At 53.8% G+C, this 19,995-nt stretch overlaps 5 protein-coding genes across 5 annotated transcripts; 2 read left to right on the forward strand and 3 right to left on the reverse strand.

Moving 5' to 3' along the window:
- Positions 1–2,527: 2,527 nt before the first annotated feature.
- PG998_001440 (FYVE-type zinc finger-containing protein C9B6.03) lies at positions 2,528–3,597 on the forward strand (the record flags this gene model as incomplete). Its single annotated transcript, XM_066868258.1, has 2 exons — positions 2,528–2,992; positions 3,157–3,597. The coding sequence occupies 2 exons, from the start codon at positions 2,528–2,530 to the stop codon at positions 3,595–3,597; spliced, it is 906 nt and encodes a 301-aa protein (XP_066736673.1).
- Positions 3,598–5,395: 1,798 nt separating this feature from the next.
- PG998_001441 (GNS1/SUR4 family protein) lies at positions 5,396–6,925 on the reverse strand (the record flags this gene model as incomplete). The annotated part of the gene is made up of 2 exons (XM_066868259.1): positions 5,396–6,112; positions 6,173–6,925. The coding sequence occupies 2 exons, from the start codon at positions 6,923–6,925 to the stop codon at positions 5,396–5,398; spliced, it is 1,470 nt and encodes a 489-aa protein (XP_066736674.1).
- Positions 6,926–8,940: 2,015 nt separating this feature from the next.
- PG998_001442 (GMC oxidoreductase) lies at positions 8,941–11,479 on the forward strand (the record flags this gene model as incomplete). The annotated part of the gene is made up of 4 exons (XM_066868260.1): positions 8,941–9,311; positions 9,412–10,489; positions 10,561–10,731; positions 10,808–11,479. 4 exons carry the CDS (start codon positions 8,941–8,943, stop codon positions 11,477–11,479), a joined length of 2,292 nt encoding a protein of 763 aa, XP_066736675.1.
- Positions 11,480–13,930: 2,451 nt separating this feature from the next.
- Positions 13,931–14,231, reverse strand: PG998_001443 (uncharacterized protein; the record flags this gene model as incomplete). Its single annotated transcript, XM_066868261.1, has 2 exons — positions 13,931–14,075; positions 14,128–14,231. The coding sequence occupies 2 exons, from the start codon at positions 14,229–14,231 to the stop codon at positions 13,931–13,933; spliced, it is 249 nt and encodes an 82-aa protein (XP_066736676.1).
- Positions 14,232–14,498: 267 nt separating this feature from the next.
- On the reverse strand, positions 14,499–15,533 carry PG998_001444 (uncharacterized protein; the record flags this gene model as incomplete). Its single annotated transcript, XM_066868262.1, has 1 exon — positions 14,499–15,533. One exon carries the CDS (start codon positions 15,531–15,533, stop codon positions 14,499–14,501), a length of 1,035 nt encoding a protein of 344 aa, XP_066736677.1.
- Positions 15,534–19,995: the final 4,462 nt, after the last annotated feature.

A 19,995-nucleotide genomic window follows, 5' to 3' on the forward strand; every position in this document is an offset into this window, starting at 1 on the left:
CGAAAATCAAAATATAGTCGGACAAATGTTGAGTTCGAGACGATGCTGCAGTGATTGATCAATCACGGAAAAGATGGCCTATCTGTCAATCAAAGACGGGATTGGTGGTGCCGCCGAAACCCTGGCCGCTGACGTACCGTACCGCAGAAAGAATCCCTGGACACGCCATGAGCCATGAGGCGATGATGGAATTGAAGATGGAAGACACCCCTCCTCCGCCGTTCGTCTCGCGCCCCTCCAATCAATTGGCGCTTTTGGCTTTGAGAGACTACGATACAATAGGGTTACAAAATATCTTCTTATTTCGAGATTTCCGAGACTGCATGTCTTTGTGCTGCGTATACTTGCGAGCACCAGGGGTATCAATTAGTATGTACAAGTATGTATGCTGAGGAGCGTGGGCCGATGCCAACCTGCCATGTCCATGTCTGTGCCCACGATGCCCGTCCATGGGAAAGACCCTGAATACAGAGAGGCGCCCGCCTACCGACACCCAACTCGGTAACCCAGCATTCGACATCTTTTCGCCCCGACTCGCCCCAAGCAAAATCAGGTCGAAGAACGGTGAAAGTGGCTGCATCTGTGACTGACTCGAGTAGCCCCTCCTCAACCGCCGCCGAGAGGAAGCGAAATAGCTGCTACTAATACATGCACCTACGTTGATACGTACCTGGCGCTTTGCTTCCAGACAAGATAGAAGCCAGCAAGCGTACTAATAGAGCGACTTCTGGAGCGACGTGTAACCCCCATTCCATGGTGCATGGAGCTCAATCGAAACATGGCTATCGAATCTCAATGAAGCTCGATGGATCTTAATCGCAACAGCAAAATACCTGCAGCTCACGGACATAGTGTTCCGCTCTCTCTCCCTCTCCCTCTCCCTCTCCCTCTCCCTCTCCCCCTCTCCCCCTCTCCGCTCAGATGCCTGATGCAGCAGCTTCCGACGTCGCACAGGCCTGCCTATCCCACGACGATCCTGTGTGGGAGTAGTTGGACTTTGCAGGCGAGAGAGAGGGACGACTGCACAGTGCTGCTGGGACTTTCTATCCACTACGTGCAGTCGATAAGCTGCATCTTTGACAAGGTATCAACAAGAGACTAATAATGCAGGCAGGCCGAAAAGACGTCCAGGAGGATCCCAGAAGAGCTTGCGACAGGCCAACGGCCAATGGCCTGGCAGGCAGAGTGCGGAATTAATCGAGCAGCGAGTGGATGTCAGATAGAGGAAGTGGGCACGCGAGGAGAGATACATACGTCTACGTGCAGTGGGCAGTGGGCAGTCTGGCAGTAGTCTGGATCTCGCTCGACCGACTCGCCCGGCCTTTGTATCTCTGGAGTACTGGAGATGGAGATGTGCAGGTCAGAGAATGGTCTGGGCAGTACAGACAGACCCATTCGCGTGGGATTGGGATAGCGTACGTAGCGGACCCAGGCATCTCTGTATGCTGGGCATTCATTCCTCTTCTCTCGCCCATGTTAGATGTCTGGCCCATGTCCTCGGACCAATATCAGACTGGCCTCCCCAGACTAGGTGTGTATTTGCTGATGGGATTATTATCTACATCTTCAGCTGGATTGCCACCGCTTCCTATTTCCGCAACACTTGAAACGGCATAGTGACATCGACTTTTCTATAACCTTACCTCACTTCTCTTGTCTTCAAGTTGGGCTTGGACCTTATCTTCTTCAGCGCCTCTATCAGCGCATCGTCATACCCCAGTGTCATCATCCCCAGCAAGTCACGTCGTACGTTGCTTATTGCATACTTATCACTGTCCTGTTCTGTTCTGTCGGTGTGCACATGTCCATACGCCCATCGACCTCCCGTGCATCCCATCTCACCTGCAAGCTGCAAGCTGCAAGTCTTATCAGAACATAAGGTGGCCGAGCCCGTTCATTGCTTCTTTGGCGCCGATTCAGGACTTGCCTCTCGAGTCGAGTACTACCTCAAACCATACACTACGCCGCTTCCCGCCAATTGAAGCCCAAGCCAGCCATAATCCCGAGGATACCCACGCCCTCACACCACCATCAACTTTCTCTAATAAGCTCCTTTAGCCGGACACAGTTAGAAAGACGGCGAGGAGACATTTTACCTCGCTCGACTTCTTTCTCTCCCCGTCATCCTTTTTCCGAGACAGACGTCTATCTTGTAATTCGCCTTTCAAGTCGATTTATCCGCAAGTAACGAGTCGATTGGAGAGTTGTGGCGTGGCTGTAACCGTCTCTGCTCTACATACATATATACATACATACATACACACACACACACACACACACACACACACACAACACCCGGAGCCCCCCGAGCCCAATCAATCCAAGACCACCTGTAGCGCAAGCAGCACCCGATTCGATAAACACTACGCATCGCCTCCGCGCATCCCCCTGGTAGGATCCGTCTACTCTCGCCCAGCACACGACACCAAGACCGACTTCAAGAAAGACACAAAGAGAGAAGTGACAAAGACTCGCCAAGAAGAGGCTGGAGGGAATACGACCATTTTTTGTTCAAAACGAATACATCATGGCCACCGAGTTAATCATGCCTAGGCTGCCGGACCAGCAGCAGCCATTCGCGCACTTTTATACGCCCCAGTACAACCCGCAATCGCCGGGGTTTCAGTCGCAGGCCCAGACACAAGCACAACAAGTCTACACGCAGCCCCAGATCTCCCCACTCAGCACCTCCAATAATGCCTCGCCCACGTCACCCAAGTCGTATCACGGCCGACAAGTGCGACCGCTCTACATGCCGGCCGTCCTACGACCGACCGAGCGCCAGACGCGTGCTGTTGTTCCTGGGAAGAAGACCGAGGACGACAACGAGAGCCTGAAGATGAACAGCAGCTTCATCAGCTTGGCCGGACTGGGCGCGCTAGGAAGACTGAGTCGACGATCCACGGGCGACAGTGGGAAGAGTGTCGACAACGAATGGAACTTCGCCTTATTTCCCAAACCCACGGCGCTACCCACAAAGTCGCACTGGAAGGTAAGCTTGATTCATCTCACATGTGTCCCGAGCCTGCGAGATCCCTTACATCATGTCTCATCCCGCAACCCTCCGTACCGTGTCTCCCTTCCTCCCCTCCACCATTACAACGCCATTTCGACACCCTGGAGATGCACCAAATGCTAATGATCCAACAACAACAGCCCGATACCGGCTCCACGATTTGCGACGAGCCCTCCTGCAGACGCCACTTCAACTACTGGACGAGGCGTCATCACTGCCGCCGTTGCGGCAACATCTTCTGTGACCCGCACTCAGCTTTCGAGATCCCTCTCGACCAGGACGCCAACTACAACCCTCGCGGCATCATGAGCCGCGCTTGCCAGCACTGCTACACCGAGTTCAAGTCGTGGCGCAGCCGCACCAACAGCCAGGCCTCGTCCATCGCGAGCAGCCGCAGCAGCAGCGGCGGTAGCGACGCCGGCTCGGCCTACCACACCACCAGCGGCTCGCAGTCGGTCCCCGCCAGCCCCGTGGACGCTACTGGCGCTGCGCCCATCCCGGCCGCCACTGGCAAGGTGCGCGTTCAGCACAAAGAGATTGTAGCCAGCGTTCCGCGCGATTGGAACTGGAGCACCTTCTGAGCGGGTTGAGCGAGTCCTTTGCCACTGCAACTGCAGTGGCTCGAGATTTACTATTCTTGTTAAGACCTCGCGCGCACATACGTCCACCAAAAAGCTATGAGTGCTGTTCCTTCTCCTCGCGGGAAGACGCTAGCTAGCATCTCTTGTTTTGGTGGTGGCAGCGACCACTTGCCATTCTTTCTCGTCCGGGGAGCCTCGCTTTCAAGAGAAAAGTAGAGCTCCAGTGGCAAGGCGACATCGCCATTATGAGAACGTCCCATCTGCCTATATATTCATGATGGCCACGGTGGCCTGAATTTCAGGCTGCCAGATAGGGTGAAGATGGCTCGTCTCGATGTCTGCTTCTCTCTCAGGGAGAGGCCAGACCAGACAGGACTGCCACTCATGCCTGTTTGTCCCCTGATAACGGACACTGCGCAGTGAAAGAGAAGAAGAATTTAGAAGCCGAGGCTTGGAAGATTGCGAGTGAATGAGTTGATGTATGCGATCTTTGGCCGGGGTAAGGGGAAATGACCCTTCCCCCTCGCTCCTGGCACCCTGATGGCCACCTTGGCTTTTCTGGTTTGCAATTTGTGGAATAGATGCCCCTCGCTTAGATTGAAGCACATCGGAGTCGGAGGAATCCCTACTTTAGACTTGCTGTTTATCGGCTAGAGGTTTTTTTATTCGCCGAGGGAGTTCGGAAGACCATTGTTTTGGGTAAATTGCTTGTTTGACCGGGGAGTTTGGATGAAGGCATAGCGTTTTAGCATTTTTGAATTTTTGTTTTGCTTGCCAGTCTGATTGGATTGGTTAAGGGGCTGATATCTTGGGATCTGGGTAACATGGGATGCATATACGGCGTTTCACACATCGCCCAGTAATCGCGATGACGCGCAGTTGGGCTTGCTACATTCACCAATGGTCTTGGAGACGCGTCTCACATTATAAGCACAACACTCAGACAGACAAAGATGGGCCATGAGGAACATGAGAAAAATTTGATAGAATATACTATTCCACAACCAGCATCTTTTTCTTCTTCATTCTTGACTTGACCTTGTTTCTTATTTTCGACTCGTGAACACTGACCCTATCACAGAGAACTTGCCGAATTTAGAGTACCATACTCTTGTATAAAGTATATAGTATATCCTCTCAGTGTATGCCTTTGGGGCTTTTGGTATTTGGATGAATAAGTAGCACTGTCCTGTAAGTTCACAGCGTTCTACCTGGAAATGGAACTGGAGAGCCCTACACCCAGACGATACCATCGCTCTGGCTGGAGGGTCTTTGGCTGTGTGATATATGCTTTAATGTAAGCCCCACGGCCATTATTAGTCGTCAGGCGATTTCCGCCACCAACACGGTAATCATGCGAGCTCTGTAGCGAACAAAAGGCATTCAGCTATATCTTGGTTTAGCCTCAAAGATTAATAAGTGACGCAAGCACGCTTGAGCGATATACATGAATCCGTTATGAAAACTATATATGTACACGACGTCAAGCCAAGTTTCCCAACACCATCCGCTTTTTCTATACACTGAACATGTAATCGAGAACGTGAAAGCACAGCCCGTAAGAGTGCGTATAATACGCATATCCGCAAATAATTCCAGTAACTCCCCTTCCCTCCCTTCGCCACTCCACGCAATGCAAATACAGATTTGATGGACAAAAAACACCGCTACGTGGAAATCAACAAGTGGCGCTTTGTATACCAGTTGATACACTTGGCCGTCTACGACCTGGGCCCTAATTAGCTACTACGCGCACGCGCACATCAAGCCTGGACAAGAACATGCTAGTTCTCTGTGCTCAGTTTCTCTTGCCGTTCGATCGGGTGGTGCGAGTTCGCGCAGCTTGGGCATAGCTCTTGGAGTTGGTCTCCTCATCATCGTCCACGACGGCTGAATCGCCACCCTGGTTGTAGATCTCCTTCTCAACGCCCTTAGCGGCATCCCATCCCGCCTTTTCAGCGTTAATCATGGCGTTGCTCAGACGTCGGTCCGCACCGTCGAGCTTCTTTTGCTTGTGGGCGCGGCCCGCTTCAGCGTTGGTACGTTTGACGTAGCTAGCAATGAAGAAAGAGACAAAGAGATATGTCAGAGGTGCAAGGTACAGGACGTTCAGCCAGATAGCGAAGGTCGATCCGGCGTTGGTGACGCAGGGGATCGTCTGGTACTGTGTCTGGTATACGAGGTCTTGTGCAGAGCTAGCCCCGGCAGATGCGGTGTTTGAAGAAACGATGGCACCGGCGTTGGCAGCTTCGGCGGCTCCAAATACCATGTTCTTGATCGAGTCAAAGACACCGCCGACGGTAGCACTGTCTGTGGCAGCGGCTGCCACGCTCGCGGCCACAGCAGTGGCAGGTTTGGGCACTGCCACCTTGACAGGAATGGTGTAGTAAACAAACGAGTGGACCATGGCGTATGACGCGCCCACCAAGAATTGCGTAATTTGGAGCGTCGTCAATGTGCGCTTGATGGCTGTAGGTACGCGGATGTTGAATGCAGTGACGGTGTAGTAGGTGTACTGGCAGCATGTTAGCAGGACTGTTCACACGGTGGCCTGTACCAGGAAAGTTTTACTCACCATCATGGCATGAATTCCAGAATTGACAAAGACGAACATCCAGATAGGCGTAGACATGAACCGAATACCAGCCCACATGCACATCATAGCTCCAGCATGGTGGTAGGTTTGCAGCGTGGAACTCAGCTTGCCCTTGGCCAATATAATGAAGGTATCGAGGACCTCGTAAAACTTGCTCAGGTAGAAAATCCAACCATAGAATGCCAGGCCTTCGTTCCAGAGACGACCGGCATCGACTCGACTTGGGCCTCCTTCGCTGGTGAGCATGCCGCTCCCGTAGGACTCCCACTTGCCCTCGGGCCCGTTGAAAGCGACGCCGTTGCCGAAGCCACCAGGTCCGTGGAACTTGCAGAAGCTGTCGACAGTACCCGCGAGACCATTAGGGCCCAGCGGGCTCTCGATGGAGGTGCGCAGTGCCGTCAACATACCCCAAAAGGTCCATGCCGAGTAGACAGCCAGGAAGACATTGTGCAGAACGACGAAGAGGCGGAAGGGAGCAGTCTTGCTGATGGCCCAGGGCTTCTTGCCAGTTGAGAGGTTGTACTTGTTCAGCAACTTGGCGGTAACGGCGTACAGGGCGGCGATGGTGACAGGGACTCGGAAGTCCAGGGCGGCCTGAAACCAGTTGTCCGGAATAGTGAAGGGCAAGTCGAAGTGTGGCGGCGGGATGGGCAGCGGCTCGTTCGCTGGCAGTGGGAACTTGAAGAGGGAGCTCGAGGGCGAGTCCAGAAAGACGGACGGATACGAAGGCATGCTGGGCAGGTTTTGCAAACACTCAGCCACGCAGCAGTCTCGCAACAGGACGGCAAGAGTTGGAGAGCGGAGCAAGAAAGCAAAAGCTCAGTCGATCTGCCCGAGATGGTCAATGGCTAGAGGTGGGAGAGACCGGAGGGAAGAGACAAAGATGTCAAAGCATAAGACAGTAAGTGACGTCCCAGGATGTTTGGCCGGTCTTGTACGTCCTGCTGGAAGGCGTGTACTTAAGGACTAACAAGAGGCAGGTGGGTATCCGTCTGTTGTTCAGACGTCTTTTTATGGGTGCCGGGGTAGGTTGGGATGGCAAGGGCCTTGGGCCTAGGTAGGTGGTAAGGAGGGCGAGGGAGCGTTTCTGGCGAAGACTTCAGACTCCTGGTGAACGGTGAGAAAGGTACATGTCACCAAGCGGGCAGATCCCTCAACAAGCACCCGTTCTGTGCGAGAGCTTTTGCCTCAGTATCAGATACTGGCCGCCCCAGACGGACAGGGGGCACGGGGCAGGCATGTACATGTGTAGCATATCGCACAGCATGATGATGTATTTTTTTGTTGGTGCCTGTGCCTCCGGCCTGTGCCTGTGCCTGTTGATGCAACTCCAAAAAGGATCCGCCGGCAGCCGGTACTACTAATCCAAGCCTCGGTTTGGTTTTTCTTGACGACAGCGCCCGGGAACTCCTCGACGCGCTGTGGAAAAGAGTGGACGTTGACGTCGGGCCCTCGGGTCACTGCTCGGATCACTGCTCGGATCTCCCCTCGGAACCGCTGGGGCGGACGTGATGGGCTGGAAGAAGCACACCCTGTTGTCCTATACTGATCAATGAAGCTCTTCACACGTGATGCACTGGTGTATAATGTGCAGCAACAACCTGGCGAATGTCGGCTAATGGCCACAACCCCACGATACAGCATGGTGATTTACCTTTCTGCGAATCTTGGTCCCTGAAAAAGAGACTTAGCGGGTGCGGGTGCGGGGCACGAGCGCCGCCGCGCTGACGTTTTGTAGAGGGGCAGACTTTTTTTTTTTTTTGTTGGGAAAGGGATCACGCATCTCGCCTTCCGCTAGGGCGCCTAGACATGGATGGTTTCACATCATGTCTACCCCACACCCAAACAGACAGCCCGGTGTAGGTAGGGCTGATCACAGCTGCGGCCTCATCCCCCATCGTGCGGTGCTGCTTTCTTCGTATGTTTGCGTCTTCCGAGTAGACGCTCGAATCGAGGCTGCACTCCATAAAATACAGTTGCCATCCATGAGCATCTTAGAGACCGACTGTTGGCTTGCGCCTTCGGCTCGCATAGCAAAGCATCGGGCATCGTGAGAAGCCAGCTGTAGGCTGGCACTGGTGGCTGGCTCTGAGCTCTTCCCAACAAACCGGGCCTGCTTCCTGAACAGGAACGCAGGGTCCTAGCCTCCCCCAGTGAGAAGCCGAAACCCACCTGGAAGCATCACATGCTGGCGGTTGTACTGAGCTTTCACATGTGAACATTGGCTGGAAAGAGACTCGCCAACAACATGTTCGACGACAGGGGCCAAGGAAACACCCATTTTGAGCCTCAACCTTGCGGCTTGATCGCCTGCTTATATGTCTACATGTATCTTGCTTGATACCATCACCCCGAATACAACCACGTTTCACGAATTCCTTCCGACAGACATGTATGTAATGTGGCTAATGGTGGGCATGTCCAACCGCCCGCGCCACGCGACGGCACGGGCGGCTGCATGTAACCTCACGCTGCTTACGGAGTAGTGCCATCTGCTAAAGCCGGCAGAACAAGCAAAATATCGGTCGCTGGTGAAGGATGATGAAGTCTTGATTGATTCAGGGTCCTGTCATCTCAAAACCACCATCCAAGGTTGATTCAGCTCCCGCTTTCTCACTAGCCGCGCAGCCCGGCTCCATACCTCGACGCTGGCCCCTGATAAATTGTATACATACATCACAGAACCACCGCTACTCCCAGCCCGTATTGCTGTCGGGCCAGGCCGTTATAGTGCCTATGCAGACATGATGGCGGCACACGAACTCTCAGGACCTATGCCTATACCGAAACCCTCCCCGATTTCCGGAGAAGAGCTATTCACGGAATCACAATGGTCTACTTTATTGGCACTCGTTGATGCTGCGGTGCCTTCTATTGTGGTGGCATCCTCGGCGGGGGGCAGCGGTAGGCACATCAAAATCTCCGAACAGCAGTATAAAGAAGCCTACGAGCATGTTCGGGCGTCTTTGGCAGCCCCGCCCTCGTCGGACGAATTCGAGGAATATCTACGATCCCGTCTCTGTAGCAGTCCGCGATTTGTGCAAAACGTGAAGAGGACCTTCCAGACAGTGCCCGCGTCCCACCGGAAGCGGCTTGCTGGCGCCCTAGACCTTCTAGAGTAAGCTCATGTCTTCCTTGAATTTGTGTGTGTATATATATATGCGTGTATATATATGCATGTGTCCTATGGGTAAGTAGGCTTATTGTGCAAAACCCAGGACGCGGCTCGGGAGCCTGATAAGTACGGGGTACTTCACACCGTTCAGTGAACTCTCGCTTGCCAACCAACAGGCTGTCATCCAATCCTGGATCACCTCTTGGTCTCCGCTATGGCCTACGCTCGCGCGCATATTCCTAAGCCTGGCACAGAAGTCCTTTGGTCAATCAGACATTTTATACCAGAGATTGATTGGGTACACAGACTACCCTCACGACTATAAGTCACGGCCCGGCTTTGACTTTGACTTCTTGCAATTCGAGGCCCTTCAAGAACCCGCAACTATCGACACGGATGTCGTGATTGTAGGATCCGGCTGCGGCGGTGCGGTGTGCGCCAAAGTCCTCGCAGAGGCTGGGCACCAAGTCCTTGTGGTAGACAAGGGCTACCATTTTCCGCCTTCTCGATTGCCCATGGACCAAGAAAACGGCTGCAGACATCTTTTCGAGAGCCATGGAGTGTTGAGCAGCGAGGACAGCAGCACGAATATCCTTGCCGGCAGCTGCTGGGGTGGCGGTGGCACGGTCAACTGGAGCGTCAGTCTGGAACCCGAGGAGTTTGTTCGCAGGGAGTGGGCAGACCAAGGTCTCCCTTTCTTCGCCCATGGCGATTTCCAAGAGAGCTTGGATCGGGTCCAGTGGTTCATGGGCGTCAGCGACGACAACATCAGACACAACCATGCAGCCCAGGTGCTGTTGGATGGGTCGCGTAGGCTGGGATGGAGTGCCAGACCCACGCCCCTTAATACGGGCGGCGAGGATCACTACTGTGGGCGTTGCAATCTTGGCTGTGCCTCGACAGGGAAGAAAGGGCCGGTCGTGAGTTGGTTGCCAGCGGCTGCGAAAGCGGGTGCACATTTCATCGAGGGATTCCAGGCTTCCGAGGTCTTATTCGATGGGCCTCCGGGTTCTACTGAGAAGGTCGTCGGGCTCACTGGCACATGGACGGCAAGAGACAAAGACGGAAATGTGACCGGGAGTAGCCGGCTGCAGAGGGATGTCCGAATCAACGCGAAGAAAGTTATTGTGGCGGCTGGCTCGTTGCAAAGCCCATTGCTACTTTTAAGAAGTGGCCTTCGGGTAAGATCATCACCTTGCCTCTGTCCCTCTTTCTGGCTCTGGCCTAGATATCTGACCAAATCAACCCACAGAATCCGCATATTGGAAATCATCTGCATCTACACCCTTGCAACCAAGTTTTTGGGCGCTTCGACGAAGATATCAAGCCATGGGAAGGAGGCGCCATCACGGCTGTTTGTGACGAACACAAAAATCTGGACGGAAACGGTCACGGAGTGAACCTAGAAACCACGAGCATGGTTGTACGCGACAATCCCTCTCTTAACCCCATTACGTATTCACCACATGACATACCTTACTAACATAATATAATCATAGCCGTATATGGCTTTGTCCAACCTACCCTGGTACAGTGGTCTCGATTTTAAACTGAACGCACTACAGCTCCGCAACACGAACTGCTTCATCAGTCTGACTCGAGACCGGGACACGGGTCGTGTCTTTGCAGACCCAGCCTCGGGCGGGCCGCGGGTCGAGTACACCCCCTCGGACTTTGACCGTGCCCACGCGCTCGTTGGCGTCCTCGCGCTGGCTAAGCTCTGTTACGTCCAAGGCGCGCGCGAGATCTGGGCCAATCTGCCGGGGGTGAAGCCCTTCGTGCGCAGCAGCAACAGCCCCTCCTCCTCTTTCTCCTCCTCAACAGCAGGGCATGTATCTGCGAAGGAAGACGACGAGGAACTCTCAGGCAGCATTAGCCACGTGGCGCTCCCCGAGGGCGACCCGGCATTCATGACCTGGCTCGCGTTACTCGAGAAGGCGGGCAACAAGCCCCCGCGTGCCCCCTGGGGTTCGGCGCACCAAATGGGCTCGTGCCGCATGAGCAGCCGCGAGGACACGGGTGTCGTGGATGCGCGCGGCAGAGTATGGGGCACCGAGGGCCTCTTCGTGGCAGATTCCAGTGTGTTTCCGAGCGCGAGCGGTGTCAACCCCATGGTTACCGTCATGGCAATCGCGGACCACATTGCCAGAAATGTGGCGAAAGACCTCTGAGAATCACCAATAGAGATGTTATCCTGCTTCAATCTTCCCATCGTAGTATGCAACAGTGAAGTACACCATCGATAATGACTCTTCCGCTAACGCAAGGGGGTGGTACAGTTCTCCAGCCAAGGGGCAGGGTCTGGAATCTTGCCCAGTCACAACCACTACATTGTCGAGTACTACTACCCTGCTCACAGCGTTGGGGTTTTCAGTTCCTACGTCTCGTTGTGTTTGAACACGACCTCGCCCATTACACGCCACGGCAACAGCCTTTTGACTAGTCCATTACCCTTCGGCCCGGCTAAGTAATTCCGAGTCGATTCAAAGTTGGTCCGAAGACAGGTTCGGGGGACAAACGTTGAAGGCAATAGCCTACCGGGCCGAAAAGTGGCGTGCAAGCGGCTTGACATGCACGAAGCTCTGGTTAGACTTCAAAGCCATGCGGATTTTAGATCAAGCACTGATGTCTTGAGAACGATAAAGATCATCCCTGCTTGACTTGAATAATGCTGGGTGACGACAGACATCAGGTAAACCTTAGCAATAAGGGGCAGGGCGAGGCGGTGGGCTTCAAGGTAGTCTCGAGCCAATAGGACTGCACGCATGCACAGCCTGTCGAAGCTGCTTTGGACAGTCCCGTCTGCCTAGTCTTGGTCGTACTCGGCAGTGTTGAGCAGGTGGTAGTATGTAGGTAAGAACAAGGCAGAATAAGAATAGCATCGATCGGCCATTGCCGTCTGCGCAAGCTCCTAAGTCTAGCCCAGCCTTGCGAGCTACCCCGGATTGGACTAATTGCCCTCCCCTTCCGTATCCCAGCCAATAGGGATCCAATACCGGGATGTGCGCGGATGGTTGCAGCTTGGAGATGGCGGGCTATTATCGTTGTACACAGCGAGATCTTACGTGCATATCCTCCGTTACATCAATATATATCGAGTATGGTCGCGTGTCAGTCATTCATTTCAACCAGCAGGCAGGCTGCCGCAGTCTCCTCGGCTTACAACTCCGAGAGAAACAGAAGCACGTCCAGCCAGCCAGCCAGCCAGTCACCTTTCATCATGACAGGAAGATAGTCCCGGGTGCGGTTTCTCGGACTTGATGCTTTGGACAAGCAAAACGAAGGGAAGTGGCATTGCATGAGCTGATTCGGTAAAACCACAGCAGCGTCCCTGGCTGCCTGGCATTCTTCACATGCTCCAGTAGTCTAAGACGAGGGGTCGAGGTGACCTTCTAGAAGAAGAAGTTGGGAAAAAGAAGATGGTTGGGGGAGGTGTTGGGGTCGGGGCAAAAAGCCGCCGAGAGAAGTACCGGGTTGCATACGTCTGGTCGTACTCGTACACCCGCCTCGATGGCGCGCACTTGCTTTACTGCTAGACCATGGGAGAAAGGAAAACTACACATTCAGTGATACATGATTGGCACAGGGCGCGGCGAGAAATGAACTCGGATGTGTTCAAATTAGATACTAAACAAAAACAACGAGCAAACTAAGGTGTTTTGCGCTATCATCGCCTCCAGGGCGTGCGCCAACCGAACACCTTGACCAGCATCCCATGCCAATGGTGTTGACTCTCCGGCAAATCCCTGCTCAGCAGAACTGCCGGGTGGCTCCCGTTCCCGACCCCGAGGGAAATGTCTTTCGCTCGGGGCGAGTCTGGCTGTAGTGGGATGAGCTACAATTGCCGCCTTCATTCCTGGCCCTCCCCTAACTGGCGCCGTGAGGCGCGTCAAAGTCTTCTTCTCTATAGCTGAAACCAACCACCCCCGAGACCTCGCACGAGATGCTACTTCGACCTGGCAAAATAGGCTCGTCATGGCGAACGATCTCGGCGCGGCGTTTACTCTATCCTTGGACAGCGGCGTCGCTTCCAGAACAGGCCAGGGGAGGACCAGCAAGATGCAAGCGTGGCGGTCGAAGGGCCATGCATCTTTTCCTCTTGTCCAGCAAAAGAAAAGAAAAAGGTTTTATAATGATGCCCAGCTTTGTATCCAAATGAAAACCCAACACCGCTTCAAACCCCTCTAGCAAACCAGGTCTGGCGCCGAGCTGGCGGCCACCGTCCTGGATGCAGTGGTCTTGGTTGATTGACAGCCTGTGCCCACCTCGACTTCATTATCGCAGACAATGAGCCGAGGCTACGAGTCATGTAGAATCGGCCGAACATGTATAGGCATTGCGTTGTTGGCACCTGTCCCGCAAACCTCCGAACCCATCATGGCTTCGATCGTCCTTTCCGAACAGGAGTGCCAACGTCTAGTGGGCCAGGTCTCATCCGTTGTGAAAGTCGTCGTTCAGCTCGTAGGTATTCGTCATTAGGTCGTCCATGCAGTCGTAAGTCAAAGAAACCAAGACTAGGAAACAAACATGTTTCGTTTGAAGCGAATGTATCGACCAAAGTTGTCGTCTCGTATCGAATCATATCGAGTCGTCGGTCTGGGGTATCACCAAAGAAAGCCGCTTCATACCGTATGCCGTAACAATAGAAAATTTGATGGGGATCCAAAAAGCAAATCCGGAAATCTCTGTCCCGGTCTCTGCCGGGCATAGGTGGGGGTGCATTGCTGCGTGTACCTCTTATTTTTGATGAGATAGAAGAAGAAAATCCTGTCTTCTAGATCGAAACCCTGCCATATTTGTAAATGCAATCAAGAAAAACCGCCCGGGCCCAGCCATGATGAGGTTGAGAAAATAGCTATGACCGGCTGGCGGTTGTGTTGATTTGAGAGTTCCCCCGAAAACAGACGCTCGCTCGCTAAACATTGGTATAAACAAAAGAAAACCAAAAAGGGAGGAAAAAAAACAAAAGGTTAAAAGCACGAGTGTTGTTGTTGTTGATGGTGATGATGATGCGGTCGAGAATTGTCGCTCCTGATTCGATGCAAAAACGCCGATATGCTTCGAAGATGCCATGAATGAGAAGCGCCGTGGATGCCGTGTCCCAGTCGGGGAGGAAATATAGTTACACAACGAGCTTCTTCACGAAGTCGTGACAATGGGAGAGCGTTGTCCCTCGGCTGAGGTTGGTTGTCACATTGTCGTGGTATATTCGTGATACCGATCCCAGCTGAAACCGCCATAGCCGATGTTGACTCCGCATTGCGGCGCCAGCATACTAGGGAGTGGCAGCGCCGGGATAGGGGCAGTCACCATTGGTGAGCTGTAGAAGAACCCGGCGGTGGTGAACGGCTGGCTGTAGGAAGGGGACGGCGGCGACGGGATTTGGATCTCGTTCATGGACATGTTGGCCCATATCGGAGTATTGCTAGAATCAGCGGACGTCGATGTGCAGCTCGGACTGGACGGCAGCACCCTCCAGGCGTCGACCGGGGTAGGAGCTACTGGCGAAGGTGTGTTGTGAGTCCACACGCTCGTTCCGGCCGGTGAGCTGGGGAGTAGCGGAGGTTGCCGCACGACATCGACGATTCTTGGCGGAGGTGGCAGCAGCGACTTCATCAATCCGTTAATGTTGTTCTTGACCTCCTCGCTCTTTCCGCATAGCAGTTCGCCTGCACCCTCCTCTTCAAGCCCCTCGAGAGCAGACACATGAGTCCGGAAGACGAACTTGTTGATGTTCTGAATAAAGTCCTCATGCAGCTTCTTGGCTTGCTGCTCCTTCTCAGACCAGTCGTAGGTGCCTGCTTTGGCGTTGACGAGATGGATGTCTTTGTGGTACTCGATCAAGGCCTCTATCGAGTCCGGCGTTAGCTTGAAGGCGACCTCGTTGCGCAAGACCATATCCACGTGCACAATGTAGGCTTCGATGTGGAGGAGTTGGTAGTTGAAGAGGGCTTCGACCAGGGGGTTCGAGTCCTGGCGCAGATCGGCCTCGGGGCCCTTGGGCAGCATCATGGAGGTCAAGGTCCAGATGGCGTTTGGCGAGGACAAGGTCTCTGTCAAGCACCTTTGGTGTTGCGGCACGCTGTTGAGGGGGCGCTTGACCCGGTTGATGCGCTTGAGTGTCTGTGTTAACCACGGCTCGACTTTGGAGCCCAGGACGACGTTGACCGAGGAGGCTCGAGGCGCAAAGGCCGCGGCCGACGCCGGTAACAATTGCGGAGGCATGACAACGTTCGCGCGTGGTGTATGTATATATAACTGTTGGCAGCAGGCAGTAGACAGACAGGGCGGGAGGATGGTAAACACAAGGAATACTATGTCAGAAGCGATGGGAACAAGCGCTGGCGGCGATGACTTGACACGAGGGGGTAAGATATGGGAAAGACGAATAGTGGTAAAAACGGATGACGGAGCTAGGCGGTCCCAAGACACGGGAATCAGCTTGCACACCTAAGCCGCATATAAGAAGAAGAGAATGCCGGACGAAGTACTCGTGAGGAAGAAAGAGGAGGGTAAGAAAATGGCGATGAGTGTGCGAAGGTGGGGTGTTATAGCAGCTCCTCACCTCATCCATTCCTCCTCCCGCTCCGACCCGGGCATATATGTATATGTAGAGCAAGTACGTATCCATCCTCTCCATCGCATGCATGGGACGCAGGCATGGCATGGCACTGAGAAGGAGTCACGCTCGTTTCTCTGAATTCTCCAGCCTCTGTGCAGTAGTCGGTTGTTAGAGTGCCCACTATCGTGCATGAGTGTGCAGGCTGGATCAGCAGGCATCAGATTTTACCAAGCAGCAAGGTGCCATTGTGGAAAAGTAAGGCCAGGAGCAGTGCCCGTCGCAGTACCCGTCGAGCCCATCGAGCCCGTCGAGCCCATCCACCCCGGCCAAGAGCGGGCAGATACGTACATACATACATACATACATACATAGAGTAGGGCAGTGTGTGGAAGGTGGGCAGCAGCCAGTAGCTGGATATGACCTGACCAGGGGGGTGGGCTGTGTTGCGACTTGCATACATCCAAGCCCAGTATGTACGTATACACGCACACACGCACACACGCACACACGCACAACAAAACATCGCCGCCCACCCTGCATGCATCCCACTAAGCAGGCATGGCTTACGTATTACACATTACTTGTGATAGACGAGCGACGAGCGACGAGCGAGGAAACGAGGGGACGCCTGTTGGGCCGAAGGAGGCGAGGTGCCAGGCCAGGTGCCAGGTGCTAAGCTGAAAGCTGCATGAGTTGTGGCCGGTGCAGCGCCACCATCAAAGCAAGTACATCCGTACACACGTACCAGGGTAGGCTAATCTAGAACCGGGCCTGACCCCGGTATTTCGTAGATCATCTTTCAAGAAGAGCAAGTGCAAAGAGGCGTTTTCTCTTTCTTTCTTTCTTTCTCTTCCTTTGGTCAGTCAGCCCACAGAAGAAGGGATAAAGGCCCTGGCACCGGGGCCCTTCGTAGTCGTACTATTAGTTTTTAGTGTGTTCTATATTAAAGTCTGCAGGTATATACAAGGACGTACGTACATTACGGTTGTTTTTGGAGACGGTAGAGAGCACAGACGAAACATGGAAACATCGAGCTTCGGCATCGGCCTTGCCTCTCGCCCCGCACCACTTCATCGCAAGTCGAGCACAGAGAGGCATCAAGCCACTATGCAATATTTCTCGTCACCCACTGACTTACAGGCGAGACCCCCTTGCCGGAGGCGTCTGGACGTCCTGATGGCGATCAGGGTTGTAATGCCTGCGACCTGTAACCCATATTGCTTACCCCTACATGCAGTACGTAAGCCTGCGCTGCTCAACATCCGCCATTGGTAGGCGCCCGAGAGGCCGTCTCCTATCGCTCACTATTGCGGTCCACCAAGGAGCGGCCTTTCACTTCACCTGCATGCAGTCAATGCATCATGAGAGAGAGAGAGAGATGTAGCCTGGAACAAGCTTGACAGGTCCTATGCCTGCTCGGCATATGAGCCATCACCAGCCGTTGCGACCAATATCCATAGCTGCGACGGTTGACCTCGGCGGACGACATGGCTCTGGCTTCTTTCATTCGATATCGTGAGATTACTCCAAACCTTCCTTCATCACTCGAAATTGGCTCCAAGGCCCCATGGCTCCATCGCCAGTAGTCTATCGGCAAGGACTGGTTGAAACGAGTCAAGGAATAACCAGACCCAAAGCATGCAGAGGATCGCCATGGAGCTCGGGTTTCTGAGTTCGAATGGACAAATAGTCTCTCCTGCGTAGTAGTAGTCGTTCCAAATCCTCTCCTGCGTGCATATGCAAAGTTTGAATCGACGCTACCATGCAGAAGATGCCTGGAACTTCAGGGTGACTTGCATATCTGGCTTGTTCCTGGCTTGTTGCTGATTCTTTCATCCTGCAACCGCGGAAGTAAACTGAAGCTTGGCAGTTGACGGGAAACGAGGTTGCTCCAACATCAGTGGGCGCACGCGTGAGAACGTGATGTCGTGTCATATACTGTACTGTACTGTGTGCGGTCCAACGATGGCATGGTACCTCCCTCTGGTAACGTGTTGCCGCAGAGCAGCGCGGTCGTTCGGCTGAAGGTGCTACCTGGGCCGAGGACTCAGCTAATATTACTCGTGCTAGAAAGAATGAGATGATCTCGGCGCCATGTTCCTGCAGCTCTTTGCAGGTCCGGGTTTAGCAATGGCCGGCGAGAAAGGGGAGACGCAATTATCTAAGGCGAGGCCATCTGGGGTGCAGGCGAATAGCAAGAAGCTCCAGGCCAAGGCTTTCATGAGGATCCGGACAAGGCGCTTATAGCGTCAACGAACCGTCGCGGAGACGCGCCCCGCCGACTGAGGAGTCTGCTCTTTTCCCTCCTTCAATGCGTACGTGGGAAGGGATGGACAAGGGGGTGGAAGTGACCAGTTTGATTCCGCACGATGGAGGGTGAGGGATATGGGCACTATTGAGAACAAATGATAACCTATAGATGGCCTATCGCAAGAGCTGCTATCCTTGCTAGCGGCGGACGGTGAGCACACCTCGAAGTTGACAGAGCGCTTCGGCCGTCTGATAGGCCAGCAGGGGTACGACTAGAGCGGAACCTCTTTTGGCCAGAAAATGGCCGAGGGTCGAATTTCCATTGGCTGAAATTCCGAAAATCAAGGAATTCGCCCGGAAACGGCTTCTCGGAGCGCTGGCTGGCACATCTTGGATTTGCAAGACGAAGCGAAGGATGTCCTGATGTGTAAGCTGTTTCATTTATCCCCCCATCCATCCAACCATTCACCCATCGTGAAGTCATGAGTCGATCATGGAAGCAATCAACAATGCTTGTTGGGTCCAAGGGGAGACGGACCCAGACTCTGCTTTCTTTTTCCTCCCCGCGAGACTGGAAAGCAAGAAACAAGTTTGGGAAACGGCACTTGCCTACGGAATACGGAATGCAGGGATCGAACTGAACAGTACCCGTTTTGCAAGAATTTTTCCAACGGAGAGGCTTAATGGCCGTGATATTGGAGGCTGAAATGGCTGGCGGGCCCCGCAAGGACTTATCAAATCGCATGTCACGATATGGAAAATTCGGTCGGAGATATTGCGACCGGCCGTGAGTATCTCCAGCCATTCCATAATCGACATGGAAAAGTACATGCCGAGTGGATGGTGCCGGTCCTGGGTCAAGCTGGGACTGTCTACCTATTTTTGGCCGTCACATTGAAACACACAACGTGCTATGTACATAGTGCTTCGTGCTGAAAGAAAATAAGAACCAGCAGAGGCAGCCGGGGGGAGGGGAGCACATAGTAGGGTAGTGAGGGAAATGCGGGCAAGCGGATACCAGCGGCTTCGCCGACCCGCCCATTAACGCCCAGCATCAGCGCAGCCCCTGTCCAGTCTTCCAGTGTCGCACGTGAAAACCCCGGGAGACAGACCTTCTGGACAGACTGGACAGACTGGACAGACTAGACAGACCCTGATACCTGCACGTCGTACAGCTTACACTGGTAACCATCATTTGATCATCTCTGGTCACATGAAGGGCCCGACAAGACGTCACTCGTCACTCGTCACTCGTCGCCCGTACCCGAATGTGGTAATCTCTGCAAGGGGTTATGGGAACAGTAGACACGTTACAATACGCGCTGGGCTTCCCGAGAGCGACTTGAGCGTGGGTCTTGCTTTCTGCCGGTTGACCTAGCCGTCAGGAACCGTCATGGCACTCGAGGCAACCCCCTTGCTGTATGGACTCGCCCTGAGTCGCATTCGAATCTCTTCATGCACCTTTCAGGAGCTTTCTGGCGAGTCCAGCCGTCTGTCTCCCAATAGACAAGCCAAGATCGGGACATTGGGTTGGATCTGATACCGAGCCTTCTTTTGGAAGCATGACCCTGCGAATAACAAATGGCCACTAAGGCCCGAGCCGATGCTCACCTGTGCTAGTGGTGTATCCCATTAGACGGCGGTATTTACTGACCTTGTCCTGGCAGCATATACGCCGTGGAAAGCATATGTTTTGCCACGCTTACAGAGGCATCAGCATTGCCATAGGCCAACATCGTAGCTCCTATACTGTACGCATAGTCGGTCCATATCGCCAGGACATGCTGACGGGCATGGCTCTTCCGTCGAAGACGGCCATTTAGCCATACTAGCCATACTGGCCATACGTAGTGAGCCACAAGTCGAAACGGGGCC

The sequence above is a fragment of the Apiospora kogelbergensis genome (assembly GCF_038363985.1).
Source record: "Apiospora kogelbergensis strain CBS 113332 chromosome Unknown utg000001l_segment0_segment0, whole genome shotgun sequence".
Classification (NCBI taxonomy): Eukaryota; Fungi; Ascomycota; class Sordariomycetes; order Amphisphaeriales; family Apiosporaceae; genus Apiospora; species Apiospora kogelbergensis.